The sequence below is a fragment of the Otolemur garnettii genome, unplaced genomic scaffold, assembly GCF_000181295.1.
Source record: "Otolemur garnettii isolate 467f Iridium unplaced genomic scaffold, OtoGar3 scaffold00089, whole genome shotgun sequence".
NCBI lineage: Eukaryota > Metazoa > Chordata > Mammalia > Primates > Galagidae > Otolemur > Otolemur garnettii.
Genome location: NW_003852484.1, coordinates 3,176,189 through 3,195,558, shown reverse-complemented (window position 1 = coordinate 3,195,558; position 19,370 = coordinate 3,176,189). Strand labels below are relative to the sequence as shown.

The 19,370-nt window shown below is 40.1% G+C and overlaps 1 protein-coding gene across 2 annotated transcripts in view; it reads left to right on the top strand.

Moving 5' to 3' along the window:
* Nucleotides 1-372: 372 nt before the first annotated feature.
* The window catches only part of LOC100944856 (poly [ADP-ribose] polymerase 14-like), a 32,514-nt gene continuing 13,516 nt past the window's right edge, over nt 373-19,370 (top strand). Inside the window, exons 1-9 of one of the 2 annotated variants that reach the window (XM_023516306.1) lie at nt 373-721; nt 1,238-1,459; nt 3,741-3,828; nt 6,008-6,157; nt 7,324-7,386; nt 7,703-7,870; nt 11,454-11,660; nt 11,742-12,341; nt 15,685-15,815. In XM_023516306.1, the coding sequence (XP_023372074.1) occupies nt 434-721; nt 1,238-1,459; nt 3,741-3,828; nt 6,008-6,157; nt 7,324-7,386; nt 7,703-7,870; nt 11,454-11,660; nt 11,742-12,341; nt 15,685-15,815 (1,917 nt within the window). In that variant the 5' untranslated portion in view covers nt 373-433. The remainder of the gene's footprint in view (nt 722-1,237; nt 1,460-3,740; nt 3,829-6,007; nt 6,158-7,323; nt 7,387-7,702; nt 7,871-11,453; nt 11,661-11,741; nt 12,342-15,684; nt 15,816-19,370) is intronic. The other variant, XM_023516305.1, reaches the window with a different exon arrangement.

Here is a 19,370-nt window from a genome sequence, read left to right as displayed (position 1 = left end):
TCTGTAGGGAGTCCAGCTGGCTTGAGCTTGGAGCCTGGAAATGGGCCTAATGCAGCCCACCTGCACTGTACCATTTCCAGCCTGGCTTGCACCACCTTGCTGCAGAAGCTCTTTATCAGATCAGATTCCTCTGCTCACAGCACCCTGTGCTTATGTTTGTGTTGTCCTGGGTCTTTCTCTGTCTGCTGCAACCACTCCCACTTCTGAGAGCCACGTCGCCTGTGGCACCTTCACTAGCTACCTAAGGGGCTTCCTCTGGACCCCTTCAGTGACCTGTACCACACATAAATTGCTTTTCCACAACTCTCTTTTTTCCTGGGATGCCAATTAAATAGCTATTCAATAATAGTTTGTCTTGGGATGGTATTTTCATCTCTGAAACTTTAATTATCTTAATGGCCTCCCATTGTGCCTTATAACACAGTGATCTCTGATGAATGCTTTTTGTCAAAATTTGAAGCAGCTTTTTGCTTTTCTCTTCAAGACCAATGTTATTGTCAACTCTATTTCCTCGGATCTTGCACTTGATAGAGGGCCCCTTTCTAAGGCCCTCTTGGACAAAGCTGGGCCAGAGCTCCAGAAGGAATTGGACGCAGCTGGACAAGGGAAAGCCATCAGAGTGGGCACAGTACTCCAAACCAGTGGCTGCAATCTGCACTGCCACCACGTGCTCCATGTTGTGGCTCCAGAGTGGAGAAGTAACAACACGTCTTCACAAAAGGTTGGGCCAGGTTTTAAATTCTCTGGGGAATTTGGCAGCTCTTTGAACTCTCCTTGCAGTATGGTATAGATGGGACCTGTTTGGTTTCTCTTCCATAATGATGTCATATGTTTGGCAGGCTCCAAAACTATGGCCATTTCCTTTGGCTGTAGCTAACTTCTCCTGAGGACTAGTTAATAATATGAGTTAGTTATTGTGCTCAGTAATTAAGGGGCTCAGGGAAGGATTATTGAACATGTCCCGCTTTGTGAGGAAAGTCAGATGAGGGCATGAAGAATGGAGAGAATAGCAGTGGCTTTGCTTCTTTTCTTCATCACTGGGCAAATTTAAGTCATTTGTAGAGGGGCTTTCACATCCCTTTTCATTTCCCCCTTCTTTTCCTGTATTATTCTTATCTTTTCTGATTGCCATTAATCTCTATTGAAAGCAAAAAGGAATAGGCAGAGATCCCAGCCATGTTCTTTTTGTTCTGACTCGCATTTCTTGGTACATAAGGATGTGCTTTGTGCCTTTCAGGTCATGGAAGACATAATCAGAGAATGTTTGGAGATCACTGAGAGCTTGTCCTTAAAATCCATTACATTTCCAGCTATAGGAACAGAAAACTCAGGATTTCCTAAAACCATATTTGCTGAACTAATCATTTCAGAGGTGTTCAGATTTAGTAGCAGGAATCAACCAACCACTTTACAAGAGGTTCACTTTCTACTGCACCCAAGTGATCATGGAAATATTCAGGTATGATATCTTTCATTATTCTGGAAACTGAGACCTAAAGTTCTCAAATGTCTATGAGTCTAATTGCATGTCTTTTGAAATATTTTCCATACAGGAAAGTAAGGAAGTAGTATAGATTGGTTGTAGCATGACAAAGATCACGAGAAGGTATAGATAGAGAAAAAATTTAACTTTTTTTTTTTAGACTTTGGTAAAAACATAATAAGGAAAAACAATTTGTTTGCTATTTGTATTTTGTCTTATGTATTCTGTAACAAACAAGTAGTAAATGATTATGTATTCAAAAAAAATTGCACAACTCTTGTTAAAGCTATATTGATAGGTACTTTCTATTTTGGTTGCTGATACAATGCTACCTTTCTTTTTCTAATATTATTTTGTAATTCTTTTTTATATAGGAAATATAATTGATTTTGTATAGTTATTTTGAAGTTAGCTACGTTGCTGAATTTTTCTATTGTTTTTGGTAACTTGCAAGTAACTTGGTAACTCAGAAGTAATGAAATTTGTATTTTTTTTTTAAAACCATTGGGATTTTTAAGTTATCATAATTGTACTAGCTAGGATCTTCAACTTTACTAGGAGTGGTGGTAATGAGTACACTTATCTCATAATTGATTTGTAGATAATACTTTTGTTTCCTCATAAAATTGATATATTTGTCCCAATGTTATCTTCAATGATTATGTCAATGGTTTGCCTATAGTTGATGTTCTTTAAATATTCATGGAATAAAGGAGCCTGAAATAAAAAGAAAAAAAAAAGAAAGAAATTATTCCTTGTATCTTCTTGGACCACCATGGAATAAAAGTTGAACTCAAAGCAACAGGAATCTTCATAGTGAAACAAAGTCATGGAAACTAAATAATCTTAGGCTGAATGATAGCTGGGTCAAAGATAAGATTAAGAAGGAAATCAGAGCCCACAGCAACCTCCAAATCCTGGGCTCGAGGGATTCTCCTGCCTCCACCTCCCAAATAGCTGGGACTATAGGCACCCCCCACAACGCCTGGCTAGTTTTTTTGGTTGCAGCTGGCATTGTTGTTTGGCAGACCCGCCAGCTCAGGTATATATGGCTGGCTCCTTAGCCGCTTGAGCCATAGGCGCCAAGCCATAGTTGCTAACATTTAAAAATAACATATTTTACATAAAACTCCAGATATGCACTATGAACTAACAATTCAAAACTTCTGGAGGTGCCCGTAGTTCAGTGGCACCTCCAGAAGTTGGTGCCAGCCACATACACCAAGGCTGGCAGGTCCGAACTCAGCCTGGTCCAGCTAAACAAAAATGACAACTTCAACAGAAAAATAGCTGGGCATTGTGGTGGGCGCCTGTGGTCCCATCTACTTGGGAGGTTGAGGCAAGGGAATCGCTTAAGCCCAAGAGTTTGAGGTTGCTGTGAACCCAAGAGTTTGATGCCACTGCTCTCTACCAAGGGTGACATAGTGAGACTCTGTCTCTAAAACAAACAAACAAAAACTTCTGGTATGTTGGACATGGGTTCCTGCTAGGGACAGTTTGCTGTGACTGAGTGGCAGGTGCTCTCTAGTTCTCCAGAGTCAACTCAGTCCCCTGTACACATGAATTTACCTCCCTTGGAGGCTGTGAGTCTGAGACCTTTGCTTTACTGCCTGTCTGGGTCCTTCTCTCATTGTTGTATCAGTCTTCAGTCACTTGGGTTTTTATTTCAACAAAATTTTCTTAACACTAATTTTTACAATAGGGAAGTTTTTTTTTGCTTTTACTGATTATGAAAGTAATACATGTTCACTGCAAAACTTTAAACAATACAAATGCATAAAATCTTTAGTTGTATTTATTCCAGTCTTCTTTCCTACATATGTACCACTTAAAATCAAATTATATGCTATGCAATTTAATATCTTGATTCATTTGATAGTATAAAATGAATATTTCTCTATTTCATTAAGTATTCCTTAAAGATATAATTTTTAATGAACAATAAATATTCCAACACAAAGATATACCAAAATTTATTTCACAATTTAATTTTTGAATTTGATTATTTTATTAAGAACAGCATAATCAATATCCTTGTATTTATATCTTTGTTCACATCTTTGGTAAGTTTCCTAACACACAATTGTATAAATCAAAATATATGTATTATTTACATAACTTGAAAACTCTGCAATGAATTAATACTGTTTGAGAATTGTGCTCTCCCCAATATGTACGTTTGGATGCCGAGTCAAAAGCCTTAATGAATCAAATTTGTTCAAGAGTGTAATGGTGAAAACTATGTTTGTATTTTCAGGCATTTTCAGATGAATTTGCCAGCAGGACTAATGAAAATCTCATCAGTGATAAAATTCCAAAGGCTGAAGATACACAAGATACACCAGGTCTAGTAAAGCTTTTAAGTTGAGACATGATTTCTCATTGGTAATTACCTATCCAGTGACAGGTAAAATGTGGTAGTGATGATGTCTATGAAAAAAGTCCAATGAGTGAGAAGATACACCTTCTCACCTCAGGTTCCGTACACCTGAGCTGGCAAGACACTGGCCATGTTTGTGTGATCAGGAGCAGAACAGAAGGGTGGCCAGTTCAGATAATCTGTCTAATGGGTTGTCAGTAGTGACAGAAAGACTATTTTCCAAGGATAATGTGATGTATTTTTTAAAATAGACATACTTAGAGAGACAATACTAACAAATGCATTACCTCTGTCAAATTTATTGTTGCTATATTTGTGTTTATCCTGTTTGGAGTTCAGTGAAGCTTCCTGAGGATAAAAATCTATGTCTTCCCTCAAATTTGGAAATCTTGAAGTTATTCTCTCCTTAAATATTTTTGTCTGCCCTGGTCCCTTTCATGTCCCCTTCTGATACTCCAAAATGTCAACACTAAGCCTTTGGTAGCATCGCACAGGTCTGTGAGGAGCCGTTTTCCCCTGCCCCAACTCATATTTTTTCTGTCTTTTCTTCAGATTGGATCATTTATATTGATCTCCTTTCAAGTTCACTGAGTCTTTTCTCCATCTACTATGCTCTTGAGCCCATCCAGTGAATTTTTACGTTAGATCTGGGCTTTTAAGTTCTCAAGTGTCCATTTCATTCTTCGTACATAGTTTCTATTTTGCCATTCCTGTTTCCATTCATTCCACATCATTTCTGTTCATTCAGATGTATTTACATTGATCTCATGGCTCATAGTTATAGTAGACACCTTTAAAATCTTTGATAATTTTAATATCTGGATCACTTTGGAATTGGCAAATACTGATTATCTTTATCCTGTGAGTTGTTCACATTCTCCTGGTTCTTTCTATAACAAGCAATTGTGGATTTTACATTTTACATAATATACTGTGAGACCTGGTCTTGTTAAAATCCTCCGGGGAAAAGTGATTGTTTTTGTTTGATTGTTGAACAGGCTGTTAGTCTATTAAGTTCATCCTGCAAGTTCTGTCTCACCTCTTCCAGCAGTGGCTGCAAGGTCAGATCAGCTCTCAAAGCTTTGGGGAATCCCTGTCTCTGCTGTCACCTTTCTGTGTTCCTCCCTGACTGGCTGGCTTGCATTTTCCAGGTCCTCTGTCCAGGAAGACAGAGTTTCCGCAGAATTTACCTGGGCTATTGTCCTGCCTCACAATTTTGCATCACCTGGGTTGCCCTTGGGAAAAGTGGAGAGAGAAAAGAAAGTGAGGGAAAAAAGTTACATCCAATACCCACCCACTGCTCGGACCACAGGATTGCTTATCCCTGATCATTCTGATCAGAAAGACAGGAAGTCTCTTGGAGTTTTAGTTCCCTGGGATGTCAGTGTGGAGTTCTGCACCTAAGGTCATCTTGGGCAAGGGTATGGATTAAAAAAGAAAAAAATCATCAAGTGCAGTGGCTCACAGCTATAATCCTAGTACTTTAAAGGGGGGAGAGCCTCACTTGAACCCAGCAGTTTGAGGTTGCAGTGAACTATAATGATGCCACTGCAGTCCGGCCCAAACAACAAAGAGACCCGGTCTCCAGTAACAACAACAACAACAACAAAAAGGTGGGGAAATGCCTATTCCCTCCATATTCTTAACCACACAGGGACACTTTTCCCAATATCCTGGCCACAAAGATTCTGAGAGTTTTCTGCCTGCTCCCGTGTGCAGTTCTGCAGTAAGGGCCACCCTTTAGTCAGAGCTGGGAGAGAAAAGAGGAAAATTTTGAACAGAACAGAATGGGAAACTCTCCTTCCCACTCCTTTCTCAGTTCATTTGCTACCTCTATTATTTCTCAAAGTTCTGGTATGGCTGTTTGTATTTGTCCTGAGTTTTTGTTGTAATCAACAAGAGAGAAGTCGGCTTCAGTGGGCTGACTTCACCTTGGCCAGCACCAGAGTGCGTGTTTGACATGCATTGTATTTTCTGATTCTTTTTCTGAAACAGATCATGACGGGGACTTAGGGTCAGGGACATATGACGTCAGAGGTCACCGAGAGAGGAAGATGTATGAGGGGGCAATTGAGAGCAGCGTGAGACCCAAGTCATTCTTGCTGTTGCTGACTTGGTTATTGACTCTACTTGTTTTGTTTCAGGTTTTTATGGGACTATTTCTAGCCCTTGTTCAGGAGTGCATGAAATGAAGATTGGCCCCATCATCTACCAGGTGGCTTCTGGGGATATCACCACAGAGGAGGCAGATGTGATTATAAATTCAACATCAGGCATATTTAATTTTGAAGCAGGTACTTTACATGTATGGTTTTGATGAGTGTAATAGCACAGGAGATGCCATGAAAGGAGTGTTTCTGTAGCAAACTTGTGTTTATAACTTTGGCTTGTTAATAATAATCAAGTTATATTTTGAGACAGGGTCTCACTATGTCACCCAGGCTAGAGTGCAGTGGTGCAGTGATATCATCATAACTCACTGCAACCTAAAATTCCTGATCTTAAGTAATCCCCCTAACTCAGCATCCAAGTAGCTGGGAATATAGGTACGTATCACCATACCCAGCTAATTTAAAAAACTAGTTTGTGAAATGGGATCTTGCTATGTTGCCCAAGCTGGTCTCAAACTCCTGTGTTCAAGTGGTCCTTCCACCTTGGCCTCTGAAAATGCTAAAATTATAGGCATAAGCCACCATACCCAGACTTTGAAATTATTTTGACAAGTTTTCTCATAAATAATAACAGTTATTTTTTATTTTTTATTTTTTTGAGACAGAGCCTCAAGCTGTCCCCCTGAGTAGAGTGCCATGGCATCACAGATCACAGCAACCTCCAATTCCTGGGCTCAAGCAAGTCTCCTGCCTCAGCCTCCCAAGTAGCTGGGCCACAGGCACCCGCCACAACATCGGGCTATTTTTGGTTGCAGACATCATTGTTGTTTGGCGGGCCCCGGGCTGGATTTGAACCCACCACCTTAGGTGTATGTGGCTGGCACCTTAGCCACTTGAGCCACAGGTGCCAAGCCAATAACAGTTATTTTGTTATTCTTTTTTTCTTTTTTTTTTTGCATTTTGAGACAGTCTCACTCTGGTGCCCTGACTAGAGTGCTATGTCATGATAGCTCACAGCATCCTTGCGCACGGGGCTCAAGTGATCCTCTGGCCTCAGTTTTTCTATTTTTAGTAGAGACAGTATCTCAGCTATTCCTCAGGCTGGTCTTGAACTCCTCAGCTCAAGATATCCACCAGCTTTAGCCTCCCACAGTGCTAGAATTACAGGCATGAACCACTGCGCCTAGCCTATTTCATTCATTTTTCTTCTTTGTCATCAATAATGCCCAAGTTGTTGGATTCCTTTAATGACAGAGAATGGACTTAGCTAAAGAGGAAAGCTTTCTCATCCACATGTACCATAGTGACTTTTTATTCGTATTTGTTGTCATCTTTATTTTCTCATGTAGGGGTCTCCAGAGCAATTTTAGAATGTGCTGGACAAAATGTGAAAATGGAATATTATCTCCAAGGTAAGGCACAGTGCTATGTTTTGGTATAATTTGTAATTGGATGGGAGGCTAAAGAGAAGTTGAAGAAAGTCTTGGTACCGGGAAGACAACACAGTAATTTTAAAATCACATGTTTAACTAAAGAATGCCAAACACTGAGAATTAGAAGTGAAAAGTAACCTCACAATTAAAAAAGAAAAGTTAAACTGTAAACTTTCATCAAAGATAGTATTTCAGGAGGTTTTTATTCAGAAATTGTTTCTTTGCCAAATCAGACATATTTCTTAGTAAACAAAGAGGGTGCTCAGCATCTAATATTGCATCTTTTTTTTCTCAGCTCTACAAGGCAAACATGATTACATAATTACTGGAGGTGGATCACTGAAGTGCAAGAATATCATTCATGTTGTTGGTGGACATGATGTTGAGAAATCGGTTTCCTGTGTTTTGCAGGAGTGTGAAAAACGGAATTATTCATCCATTTCTCTCCCTGCCATTGGGACAGGTTTGTGGCTTCTGGCTGTCAAGGCTAAATCCCAGGGCACCAACTCTCCCTTTGGTTTAGGTTTGGTGCTGAGTGTTGATGCCATCAGTGCTGAGTCTGAGCCAGGGCTGGGACTGTTAATCCAGGAGCTGACAGTGACATCTCCCCAGGGCAGCCCCCGGGGGAGGAGTAAAGCCTGGGGATGGTTTACACAAAAGGAAAAAATGAAGAAGAGAGAAGACAGTGTTGGGATATTAGAGAGACCGAAAGAAAAGAAAGATAGAGAATAAAAAGAAAGGAAATGAAGAAAATGAAAAGGAAGGGCATCCCTTAGTCTCCTTCATGGGTTCCTTCCTTTTCTCCCCACTTCCCTGTATTATCTACATTTTCTAGTCCTTAACTTTCTCTGCTGTCCCCTCTGCATGGAGAACTCTGGTGCATCAGCTTCCACATCACCCCAGCTGACTCCCAGATGAGCGTTTCCAGCCTTCCGCTCAGTAGCCGGCATGTCAGTGGGCCTAAGGGCGTCTCTATGTAAAAGTTTCCCATCACCAGAACATGGTCAGGTCATCTCCTCAAATCTACACTTTCTTATCTTGGACCTTTTCCTCTTTGAAGTTCTCCTTGTCTTCAAACTCTATAATGATCGAGGAACTCTTCATATGTAATGATGGCACTTGGGTGAATCATTAGAGGTGGTGCTTCTTGAGCTATTTCCCCAGGAATCAGTCATGAGCACTGATGAGGAATTCCTGCTTGGTTTCCCTTACTAGAGCTGGTCAGAGGAGGCTGCACTCTCAGGCCTGAAGTCAGTGGGACTTCCATTCCCTGTGGGAAAACAGCCTTGGATCTGTCATTCTGTCACTCAGGAATCTAAGTTTGAATATCTTCGGCTGACATTCTAGTCTCTCCAAAAATTTAGCCTCAATAAACTAATAAACTAATGAACCATTCTTGTCACTTTCTGGCATTCTGATCCTCTGACCCACGTCTTGCTTTCTGTAATTCTGTGCCCTTCCTCAGAATGTTTCTAGATGGAATTCTACACCATAGAATTCCATAATACATATTGCATAGAACATAATGATCCCTTTATGTTTCACTCCCCCATGGTAGCATCTATTCCTAGAAGATTAATCAATATTTATATCTGTTTATCTGTTTATCAGCTATCTATGTATCTCCTTATGTTTTATGGAAACCCACAATTGATTGCCCCGTCTGTCTCCATCTGCTTTTTTCTCTGAGCTCTAGTCTTGTGTTTCCACCTTTAGTTGATTTGGGCCAAGAAAGCAGACAGCCCATAGGTGCCATAGACTTGTCCAAGGAAATCCCTAGAAGAAACAGGGAAAGGAGGCAGTTTCAGTTTTGTATAAATATGTACACGTTGGAATATTTATGGGTTACTGTAAACCTCCCCTTTGTTCCACCCACCCAGTTACATCACTGGCCTGCGCAATTAAGTCTTTATAGGGACCTAAGCTGGTCCCGAGACTAACAGATGGGGAAGCTTTCTCCCCTAGTGGTGGTTATAAGTTCACTTGGGGCTGTGTTCAAGGCAGGCTCTGGCAGTCAAAGGACACATTCTCTCTGTGCCTCCTAGACATCTGCATAAGGGGAGAGGTCAGCAATGCCTGCCGGCACCTCAAGCTCAATGTAGACTCCAAACTCCCATTCATTGTCTTCTGCCCAAACTGCTCTTCCTCTTACATCCCCAACCCTGTGAAAAGCATCACCTTCTCCTTCGACTGTACCCTCTTTATCACTCCTGTCTTCATTAGCTTAGTAGTTAATCGGTTGAATACTTACTGAGTGCCCACACATGCCAGGCACCACTTAAGGCATTGGGTATAGAAAGATGACCAAGAAAGATGCCTAATGTCCAGTGCACAGAAGCACCTAGTATAAAAGGCACATAAACAGAAACTGACCCATGATGTTGTGACGCTACATCTGTGGCAAAAGGGGGCAAGGGAAGGGTCAAGGATAAACCCAGCTGGCCCCTAGGTCATGACATGACTTCCTGAATAGCTCCTCAGTCCCTATTCTTCCTTCTGGACTTTTCCCTCCTCTTTATGGTCTCATTCTTCAGCTTTTGTCTTTTGCCTAAACTGTTATTATTGTAGCCTCCTAACTAGACCTGGGTTCTCTGCTCCAGTGTCTCCTCCACACCCCTCCAGGTTTATCTTTCTCAAAAATGAATCTGCTCCCCTGCACATGCCAAGTTGAACATCCATACCCATTATACAGTTCCAGCTGGTGTAGCCTTTCCTTAACTTCCCAGAGTTCACCTATAGAACACCTGTGCAGCCGTACATATCATATTCTCTGTGTGTTAACAAGTGCCTAGCTGAGTGTCTAGCCTGTGATGGAACATACAACATTCATACTGAGAGTGAATGAATATGTCGTTATGAATCAATGTGTTTTAGAAATAGAAAAGTAGTGAAGTAGATCAAGAATTCCACTAGGAACAGTATGAGGAATGGTATGGAATCACAGAAAGCAAGATATGGGTCAGAGTGTCAGAAAAATGTCCAGAAAATGACAAGGCTGGTGAAGTTTATTGAGGCTATTCACTTCCAAATACTATGGGAAAACCACAGTTTTTCAAAGGAGAATGTCTTTCTTTCCCTCATCATCTAATAAAAAAAAACTGAACAAATCCTCTGGGTTAATTTTATTGGGGTTTGTCTACGTTCCTCCAATTGTCTGCCCAGCCAAGACAGAGATCTGCTTTTTTCTACAGCAGTGGTGGTATCATCCAAGTGGGCTCTTAGTCCATCTGACCAGCTGGCCAGGGGACTTTTACATTGCCCATCTTGTAACTTTGCCAGCTGCCATTCTCTGGGGACTGTTTCCATGGCTAAAAGGGACTTTTTACGATCTCACCTAGGCAGTGGCTTCCACGGCTTGAGGCACAGGATATGGAGCATGCTGCAAACAGGAAAGGATCTGCTCAGGGTGGCTACCTGCATCCCTGCTGGTCAGCTAGAATCTCACAGCATATGGGGGGAGAGGCCCCTGGATGCTCATGGAGATCTCATGTGGCATAAATTAACAGATTATAACAAGTAACATATGGTTCCAGGTATCTTACAAAATTAGCTTAGTTTTAATCAGCTTCCCAAAGATATCTGGAAGAATAGGGATACACACATAAAATCAAGTGATGACTGAGCCCCCAAATGTTTTCTCTTTAAAGAGCATGTTATTTCAACGTATGTTAGCATCTTCTGCTTTGTATGGATTTTTGGAAGACCCTAGTGAGCCAAGAAGGAAAGTTACCTGGGTGTGTAACAGGAAGCAGAAGGCAGCAAGCTGGGAGCGGCTGGGTAGAACACACGTGGTCGTCAGACACCCGATGCCAGGGCGCTGGGTCCTTTGTTCATGGCTGGGATGTTGGCTTCCTGACATCCTGGAACAGAAACTCCCCAGTGCCTGCAGGACTTCAGATGTTTGCTGATGCGTTGTCAGAGAATGTCACTGTGATGAAAGAACTGGGGAATGGGCATTTATTCCGTGAGCACCTAATTTATTCCTCAGCCTTTTCTAGTTGGGTCTTTTGTTTTTCTTCAGTCATTTTTTTAATTTGCTTTTCCAGGAAAAGCCAAACAAGACCCAGATAAGGTTGCTGAAGCCATACTGGACGCCATTGAAGACTTTATCCAGAAAGGAGCAGCCCAGTCTGTGAAAAAAGTTAAAGTTGTTATCTTTCAGCCTCAAATGCTAAATGTGTTTTATGCCAGCATGAAAAAAAGAGAAGGGTCTCAGCCTTCTTCCCAGCAGTCTATGATGTCTGAACATCCATGTGAGTTATTCAATTTTATGAAATGCATGTTCCTAGCATTTGTGTTGCATGGGAAATATCTAATCCTTCTTTTCTCTTTAGTTCTTTTGGGCTTTTCAAGGCAATCTCCCCAAGAGCAGACTCCTTTGGTTTTGGAAAAGAAAACAAAATCAGCAATTTTTGAGGTGTGTGGTGAAAATATAGAATGTGTGGGAAACACTATCTCCTGGATACAGGACCTGATTCAAAAGGAACAGTTGCCCTATATCAGTGAAGATGAGTGCATCAAAGACTTCAATGCAAAGGAATTTCAGAAACTGAACGAGCTGCAGAAGAAGTTAGATATTACCATTTCCTTGGACCACAAGAAACCTTTGATTAAGGTTGTAGGGATTAACAGAGATGTGATACAGGCTCGAGATGAGATTGAGAAAATGATCAAGAGAGTTCGACTGGACAAAGAACCGGAGTCCCGGGCAGATTGTACTAGTGAATTTATAGAATGGCAATATAATGACAGCAACAATTTTCATCCTTTTGACAAAATGACCAACCTGCAATTGGAGGATGCAAAGAGAGCAAAGAGACAAACAATTGTCGTCACAATTAAGAATAAGAGCTGCACAGTGAACTTGAACACATACACTGCCACAGATGCAAGTGGAGACACTTTTTCAATTCAGCGCCTGACAAAATCTGAAGGTAAGTTAAACTTTCCTACCTGTCATCTGTTACTTTCCACCTACTATGTGGTTAACCATTATTTTGTACAAACACCCACATTTTAAATAGAAAAAAAATCCAATTAACGCTAATGGAATAACCAGAAAACATGGTCTCTGAGCTTAAAGAGCTTGCATTATGGCTGGGAAAACACATCGTGGACACACCCCAACAACCTGAGGATGACGAACCTAATGGTAGCAATAGCCAAACCATGCATTTCCCCCCATTTTTTACAGTTTCCTAGCTTCCCAGTAAACTAGTTTCTACTATTAATAACTTCCCAGAACTAGTTCAGCAGGGGAGGTAATGGCTGCATCAGTCAGGAGAGGTAGAACCATAGGCTGAAAAGAGAAGCAGCCCAAAGTTTTCTAGAACAATGGGGAAAACGGAGAAGACAGCCTGATCAGTGAGCTCCCTCTCTGTCTGTAACTGATAAGCCAGGGAGGGTCAGGAGTCTGTAGGAACTTCTCCCAGAAGCCACCTGTGCCCTGAGCAGAAGGTTCCTTGACATGCACAGCAGGAAGCAGGCTTGGGATTCTCTAGGGATCTGCTCCCTAGGAAGGGAATGACTGTCTTATGTAGACAGCCATGCCTACCTTCAAACCACAAGTCCCCTTTTGAAAACGAATTAATTGGTCCCTGTACACCATATTCCTCTCTTGTGAGATCAGTGTCAATGAATTCCTGAGCTGAGCAACCCTGGAGAATTGACAAATCATGCATAGTATTCTGCTTAGCAGAGGAGGACACAGCTGCCACCACAATCTGTCATACAGCAAAACCTACCATCCAATCACCTCCTAAGGACTCTGTGAAGAAGAATGAAAAAGTAGATGTGGAGTACCTTGCTGTGTTGATGGGGGGGAGTCCTGGCAAAAACCCAGTATGACCAGAACAATGGCAACTATTGAAAACACTGTCAGGAAATAATTTATTGTTAATTGTGACAGATTAGAGGCTGAACAGAAAATACAGACATGTTCTGCTGCACCAATAGTTATCAAATCTTAGCATGATTGTAACTTAAGATGCAAACACACAGTCTCCCCCCTACTCCCAGAGATTCTAATTCAGTATGTCTGGGGCTTTTTTTTTTTAAAACAAACATTCTGGTTGGTTCTGATGTAGATTGTCTATTGTTTATACTTATTTATTTATATATTTTATTGAGTTATATACACATAGATCATGAATACATTTATGCATTGTGGGGTACAATGTTGTTTTTTTTTTTATACAATTTAGAGTGCTTACATCAAACCATTAATATAGCTTTCACTTCATTTACTAAATTATTATGTTAAGACATTTATGTTATATAATTGTAAGATTTGGTTTGTCTGTTGTTTATACTTTGAAAACCATCCTCCTGTTCCTGGCGCTATTTCCTGATGCCAGTGCTGTGCCCAGCATGTTCTGCCTTAAGCCAAGTTCACCCACTAAGTCTGCACCAGCCTGGAGCCCAGGGGCAAAGGGTCAGTTACGAGGTGTGAGGTGGATGGTCATCTGTGTGTTCTTGCCTCTTGCCTCTTCCTTGTGCCACAGCAGCAGGATGTGGTTAGATTTCTGGAAGCTAACAAGATAAACTTTGAGGAGGTGGACATCACAATGTCAAGAGAACAGAGTCAATCGATGTACAAAAACATCCCTCCAGAAAAGAAGCCTGTTGAGGGCAACCTTCTGCCACCTCAGATATTTAATGGCAACCAATATTGTGGAGATCATGAAAATTTTTTTGAATCAAAGGAAAGCAACACAGACTTCTCATTCCTTGGCCTGAAGCCACAGCTGGCATCCAAGGAGGCAGAGCCTTGGAGAGGAAAGAAGATGATAGAGATGCATTTTGGAGCACGTCCTGGTGCTCAGCACATATCCACTTACCTAATGCTTCACTGTGACAAAACCATCTACATTATCTGTAATGTTGCCATGGAAAAGGTGTTTTTGGAAGATGTGATATAATGGGAATTACATGATTGCTTTAAAGGAAATCAGGTGATTTGCAGTTGCCTCACCTGGAAATGCTGTTATCTGTTACAGGGGTGCTTCCTTAATGATTGAAAGATAAGTAGGTAGCACTGTCAGAGAGGAACTGTCGGATGTGCCCCAGGTTATAGTAGATGCCAGAATTGTGTAAAACCTATTATTAATCGGTCAGGTTATTAGAGTTTTTGAATCAGAAAGAAAAAAAAAACAATCCTGGTTGACAAAGAGCATTGAAGATTTTTGGTGTAGAGTCACAAACATCACTGTTCCTGTGCTTTGTAGTAACACCTGTTGAAAGAGTTAAATACTCTAAACTCATTTTTGAAACTTTTTTTTTATTAAATCATACCTGTGTACATTAATGCAGTCATGGGGTACAGTGTGCTGTTTTTATATACAATTTGAAATATTTTCATCAAACTGGTTAACATGACCTTCATGTCATTTTCTTAGTTATTATGTTAAGACATTTATATTCTACGTTTAGAAAGATTCACATGTACCCTTGTAAGAAGAACCATAGGCGTCATCCCACCAATCACCCTCCCACCACCCATCCTCCAAATTCTTAACTCCAATAAATCCTCCAAACTCCTATTAGCCTTCAGTGGGGAGTTCAAGCCCTTTTCATTTATTGAGAGAATTGCTAAGTGTGGTGGAGTTGTATTCATCTTATTTTGTGAAACTCTGTTGCATTGTTTTTTCCTTTGCACCATTGTGGAAGCTAAGTCTTAACCTTTTTTTCTGTGTTTACTTTGTTGGGGTCCACTGGGATGGACAGTGTTGAGGATAGGTCTAAGTAGAGCTGGGTCTTATTGTGGCCAATTTCCTCAATGTTTATATGTCAGCAAAAGATTTGATTTCCCCATCAATTTTGAAGCTTAATTTAGCAGGATACAGAATTCTGGGTTGAAAATTATTTTGTTAAAGAAGGTTAAAGGTGAATGACTATTCTCTTTTAGCTTGGATAGTTTCAGCTGAAAAGTCTGATATCACCCTAATGCTTCTGCCTTATAGGTCAATTGGCACTTATTCCTGGTTACTTACAGAATTATCTCTTTTGCCTTAACTTTGGACAGGTTCCTTACAATGTGTCTTGGAGAGGCTCTGTTCGAGTAGAGATGACCCAGGGTTCAATATGCCTCCAAAGGAAGTGTGTCAGAATCTTTAGTGAAATTCCAGAAAACAGACACACAGGGTACTCTACTAAAAAAATAAGGAAGTTCTTGAGAACTTAGAATAGGAGACTGTAAAACAAACACACAAATGATATTCACTTTTTCAATGCATACTGGGAACATGCGATGGTGTCCTCAAAATGCCTCCTTTGCAGTTGACATCCCTGCACAGTGGAGTAACATGAAGCAGAATATCCAGGTGGGGGACCTGCCATTGTGTGATCCAGAACACGCCACTATGGCAAACAAGTTCGATCAGACCTACTCGTACATCACCACAGAGAAGGTAAGCCTTCTGCTGAAATGGAGCTTCTTAAAGGTGGAAGTCAGTGGTGTCATGGTCCCATGTAAATAGATTTCATTCACTTTCTTTCACACGTTTTTAAATCTAGCATTGGGATTTTCTGGTAATTAAAATTTAGATTCTAGATTCTACTCATGTGATCATAATAATGGAGACATTATGATTCTTGTCTCAATTATTATAATATTAGATTGCAATATGATATTAGAATACTAAAGACATATTTGCTTTGTGAAACAAGCTAATAAATATTCAAAGACGTGGTCTCAAAGTATGATTTGGTAACTAGCATACTCCAGAAAGAGCTATACAGAGGTTCCTTAGATCAGGACCTTCTTCCTCTCAATTATTTTGTCATTTTCTTATTTTATTTTTTAATTATTTTGTCATTTTCTTTCTCTTTTAAATATTATTGATATTTTTTGGAATTATGCTCTTTTTATAAACCATCTATGGCAATATTAGTTTGATTCTTTTCTCTATTTCTTTCACTAATTTTCTTTTTATTTCTTCTCTAAATCCCTAATTCTAGCTTTATCCACAACTCTTATACTTTGCTTTTCCATCTCTGCATCTTACTAGGGAATGTTTTACTCTTCTTCTTAGCTTCTGCTGTTAGTTAAATGTTGGTAGCTTCCAAATCAACATTACCAACCTGGATTTTTGACTCAAGTTCAGAAATATACTCCAGTGGCCTAGGAACTATCCTCCTCAATATCTAACTACCAGACCAACTTTTCTAAAACCTAACTCGTCATCTATAAGTGATTCTCTTTCTCTTCATTTCTCATTTCTATTGCTGGTTTCACCACTTTCTGAGTAAAACCAAAGATCTTTGATCTGTAATAATGAGTCAGCAGGCAAGACCTGCATTTTCATTCTTTGTAAATTTTCTGTCTATTTGCCTTTCCATCACTTTGTTTATTCATGTAGTTAAGCACTTAGTAATTCAAGAAAGATTTAAAGCATCCTAAAAAGATAAATACCATAGCTTCAGATAAAATAGATGAAGAAAAATGGATAAGGAGAAAGGCGGGTAGGAAAAATAAGGTATAACAGAGGTACTACTGGTCCCCCAAAGTACATAACATGAGCTTACCAGTTTGTTTCTGAGCTTCCTAGTGGACAAAGCAAAGAAGTAAACATTCAGCTACAAGATTCATAATGTCCTTAAATCAAAGACTAAATTAAATAAAGAGACTCTAGAATCCTTCATACACAGGTCTCACTGTGCTCCCAGACAATTCTCATGGGATATGGAAGACCCTGAGCCTGTCATGATTAGAGGTCCGATCCCAGCAGGCTAAGAAAGCTGTGTCCCTGTCGAAGTCCTGTATCATGACCTTTTTGTGACCTTCCCACAATGGCTACCCTCTGGCTTCCAAGACCTTTCCAGTATAGCCATCTCTACCACCACCAAACCAGTGGCAAATCCACTCCAACTAGCCTGAAGTCTGGCTGCTGTACACTGTTCAGGTGTGCTCACTCTTCTAGGCTTTCCACTCAACAGCAGCAGCTTCCCCCAAGAACTGAAAACTGCAAGAAGGCTTCCTCCCATGCTGGACCTCTGTGGCGGAGGTGGTTGCTGCCACCGGCTCAGGAAAACTTGCCTAGTGTGTCAGAACTCCACCGCTCTGGTTCATGCACTATATCCAGTATTTTACCACCTTACTGCACACACCAAGCCACGGCTGCAGGGAAGGCCTCCACTCCAAGCACAGCCTGCTTTTCTTCCGTTCCTCAGTTGTACTAGGAGAGTTTGGCCTAACGATCTTTCTGGTTCTCCATCTACCTCTGCCCCTCTATGATTAAGATTTTTAACATCTATACCTTTCACTTAGATGCAACAATTTGCCACATTTACTTTTTCTCCCTCTGTCTCAGTTTTTGCTAAAACATTTGAAAGTAATTGTGGATCTCATAACACTCCTAAATATTTTCACTCAAATCTCCTAGGAACGAAGACATTCTCTGCCATTAGCACACATAATAAAATTAACATTATTTCAATAATATCCAATATAGAGTCCATATTCAAATTTTCTCAGGTGCTCAGAAAAATGTCTCCTATCACTCCCCTCCTACCAACCTGGATTAACAAACTGTATTTGTTCATATTGTTTCCTTTGCCTCTTCTAATATAGAATAGTACTACTGCATTAAAAAAATACTTTTCATGACATTCAACGTTTTTAAAGAGGTAAGCCAATTGTGTTGTAGGATGTCTCACATTCTGGATCTGTCTTGTCTTGAATTTTTTGGAGGAATCCACACCAGTTTCATTTGGGGGGGGGGTTGTTTTGTTTTGTGTTTTTGAGACAGAGTCTCCATCTGTAGCTCAGCCTAGAGTGCAGTGGCATCATCATAGTTCATTGCAGCCTCAAACTCCTGGGCTGAAATGATCCTCCTGCCTCAGCCTCCCTAGTATCTGGGACTACAGGTACATACCACCATGTCTAGCTAATTTTTCTATTTTTAGTAGAGAGGAGGTCTTGCTCTTATTCAGGCTGGTCTTGAACTCCTGAGCTCAAGCAATCCTCCTGCTTTGGCTGCCCAGAGTGTTAGGATGGCAGGCATAAGCCAATACGTGTTTTCTTATAACTTATAGACTGGTCTTATTCTTCATAATGTCATTAAATTTATTTCTCTATTCTCTTTATTTCTGGTAAACTGAGAGTCAGGTTAAATGATTTGGGTAAATTCACATGAATTTTTTTGTAAGAATACATCATAGACAACATATCATATCAAGAGACCCATATGGTAAGTTTGTCCTCCTATTAATGATGCTAAGTTTAGTCACTAGTTAAGGTGGTAAACACTGTATCTCTCCACTGGGATCAGTAGGTAATCTGGGATGAGTCGTTACCACTGTATGAGTATCCTGTTCCCCAACAACCTTTTACTGACTGATTTTAAACTCCACTGATGGTCCTTGACTGAATCCATTATTACACTCAAGACTACAAGATGCTGATTTTCTATAATCTGGCATTTTTGTAATGAATACATTTTCTTCCTGTCTGCTTTTTTTTTCTTCTTCTTATTTTTTTCCCAAAGTTCCAAAAAGAGTACACAACTAATATTTATAAATGAAAGTAACAGATAATTAAAAAAAAAAAAGATCATGTCAAATCTTATAGACAATAAAAAAAGAAATACTTCAAAATTATTCTACTTAATCTGGATACACCTGATATTAAAATTGGAGAAAATATATTATTATAAAGGGGAAATTACAAACATATTTCACTTTAAATGAGGATGCAATATGATAAACAGCATATTAACATGTTGAATTAAAAGTTCATGTTTAAGTAATGTACTTTGGTCCAGATTAAATACAATTTATATAAGAATTAGTCACTAATTTCTTTCTTATTTTTTTCCCATGCCCACATCCCCTCCCTCCTTCTCTGTCCAGTATCCCCTTCCCCCATGCCCCACCGTGTCATTAATTGTCTTTATATCAAAGTTGAATACATAGGATTCTTTCTTCTCCATTCCTGTGATGCTTCACTAAGAATAATGTGTTCC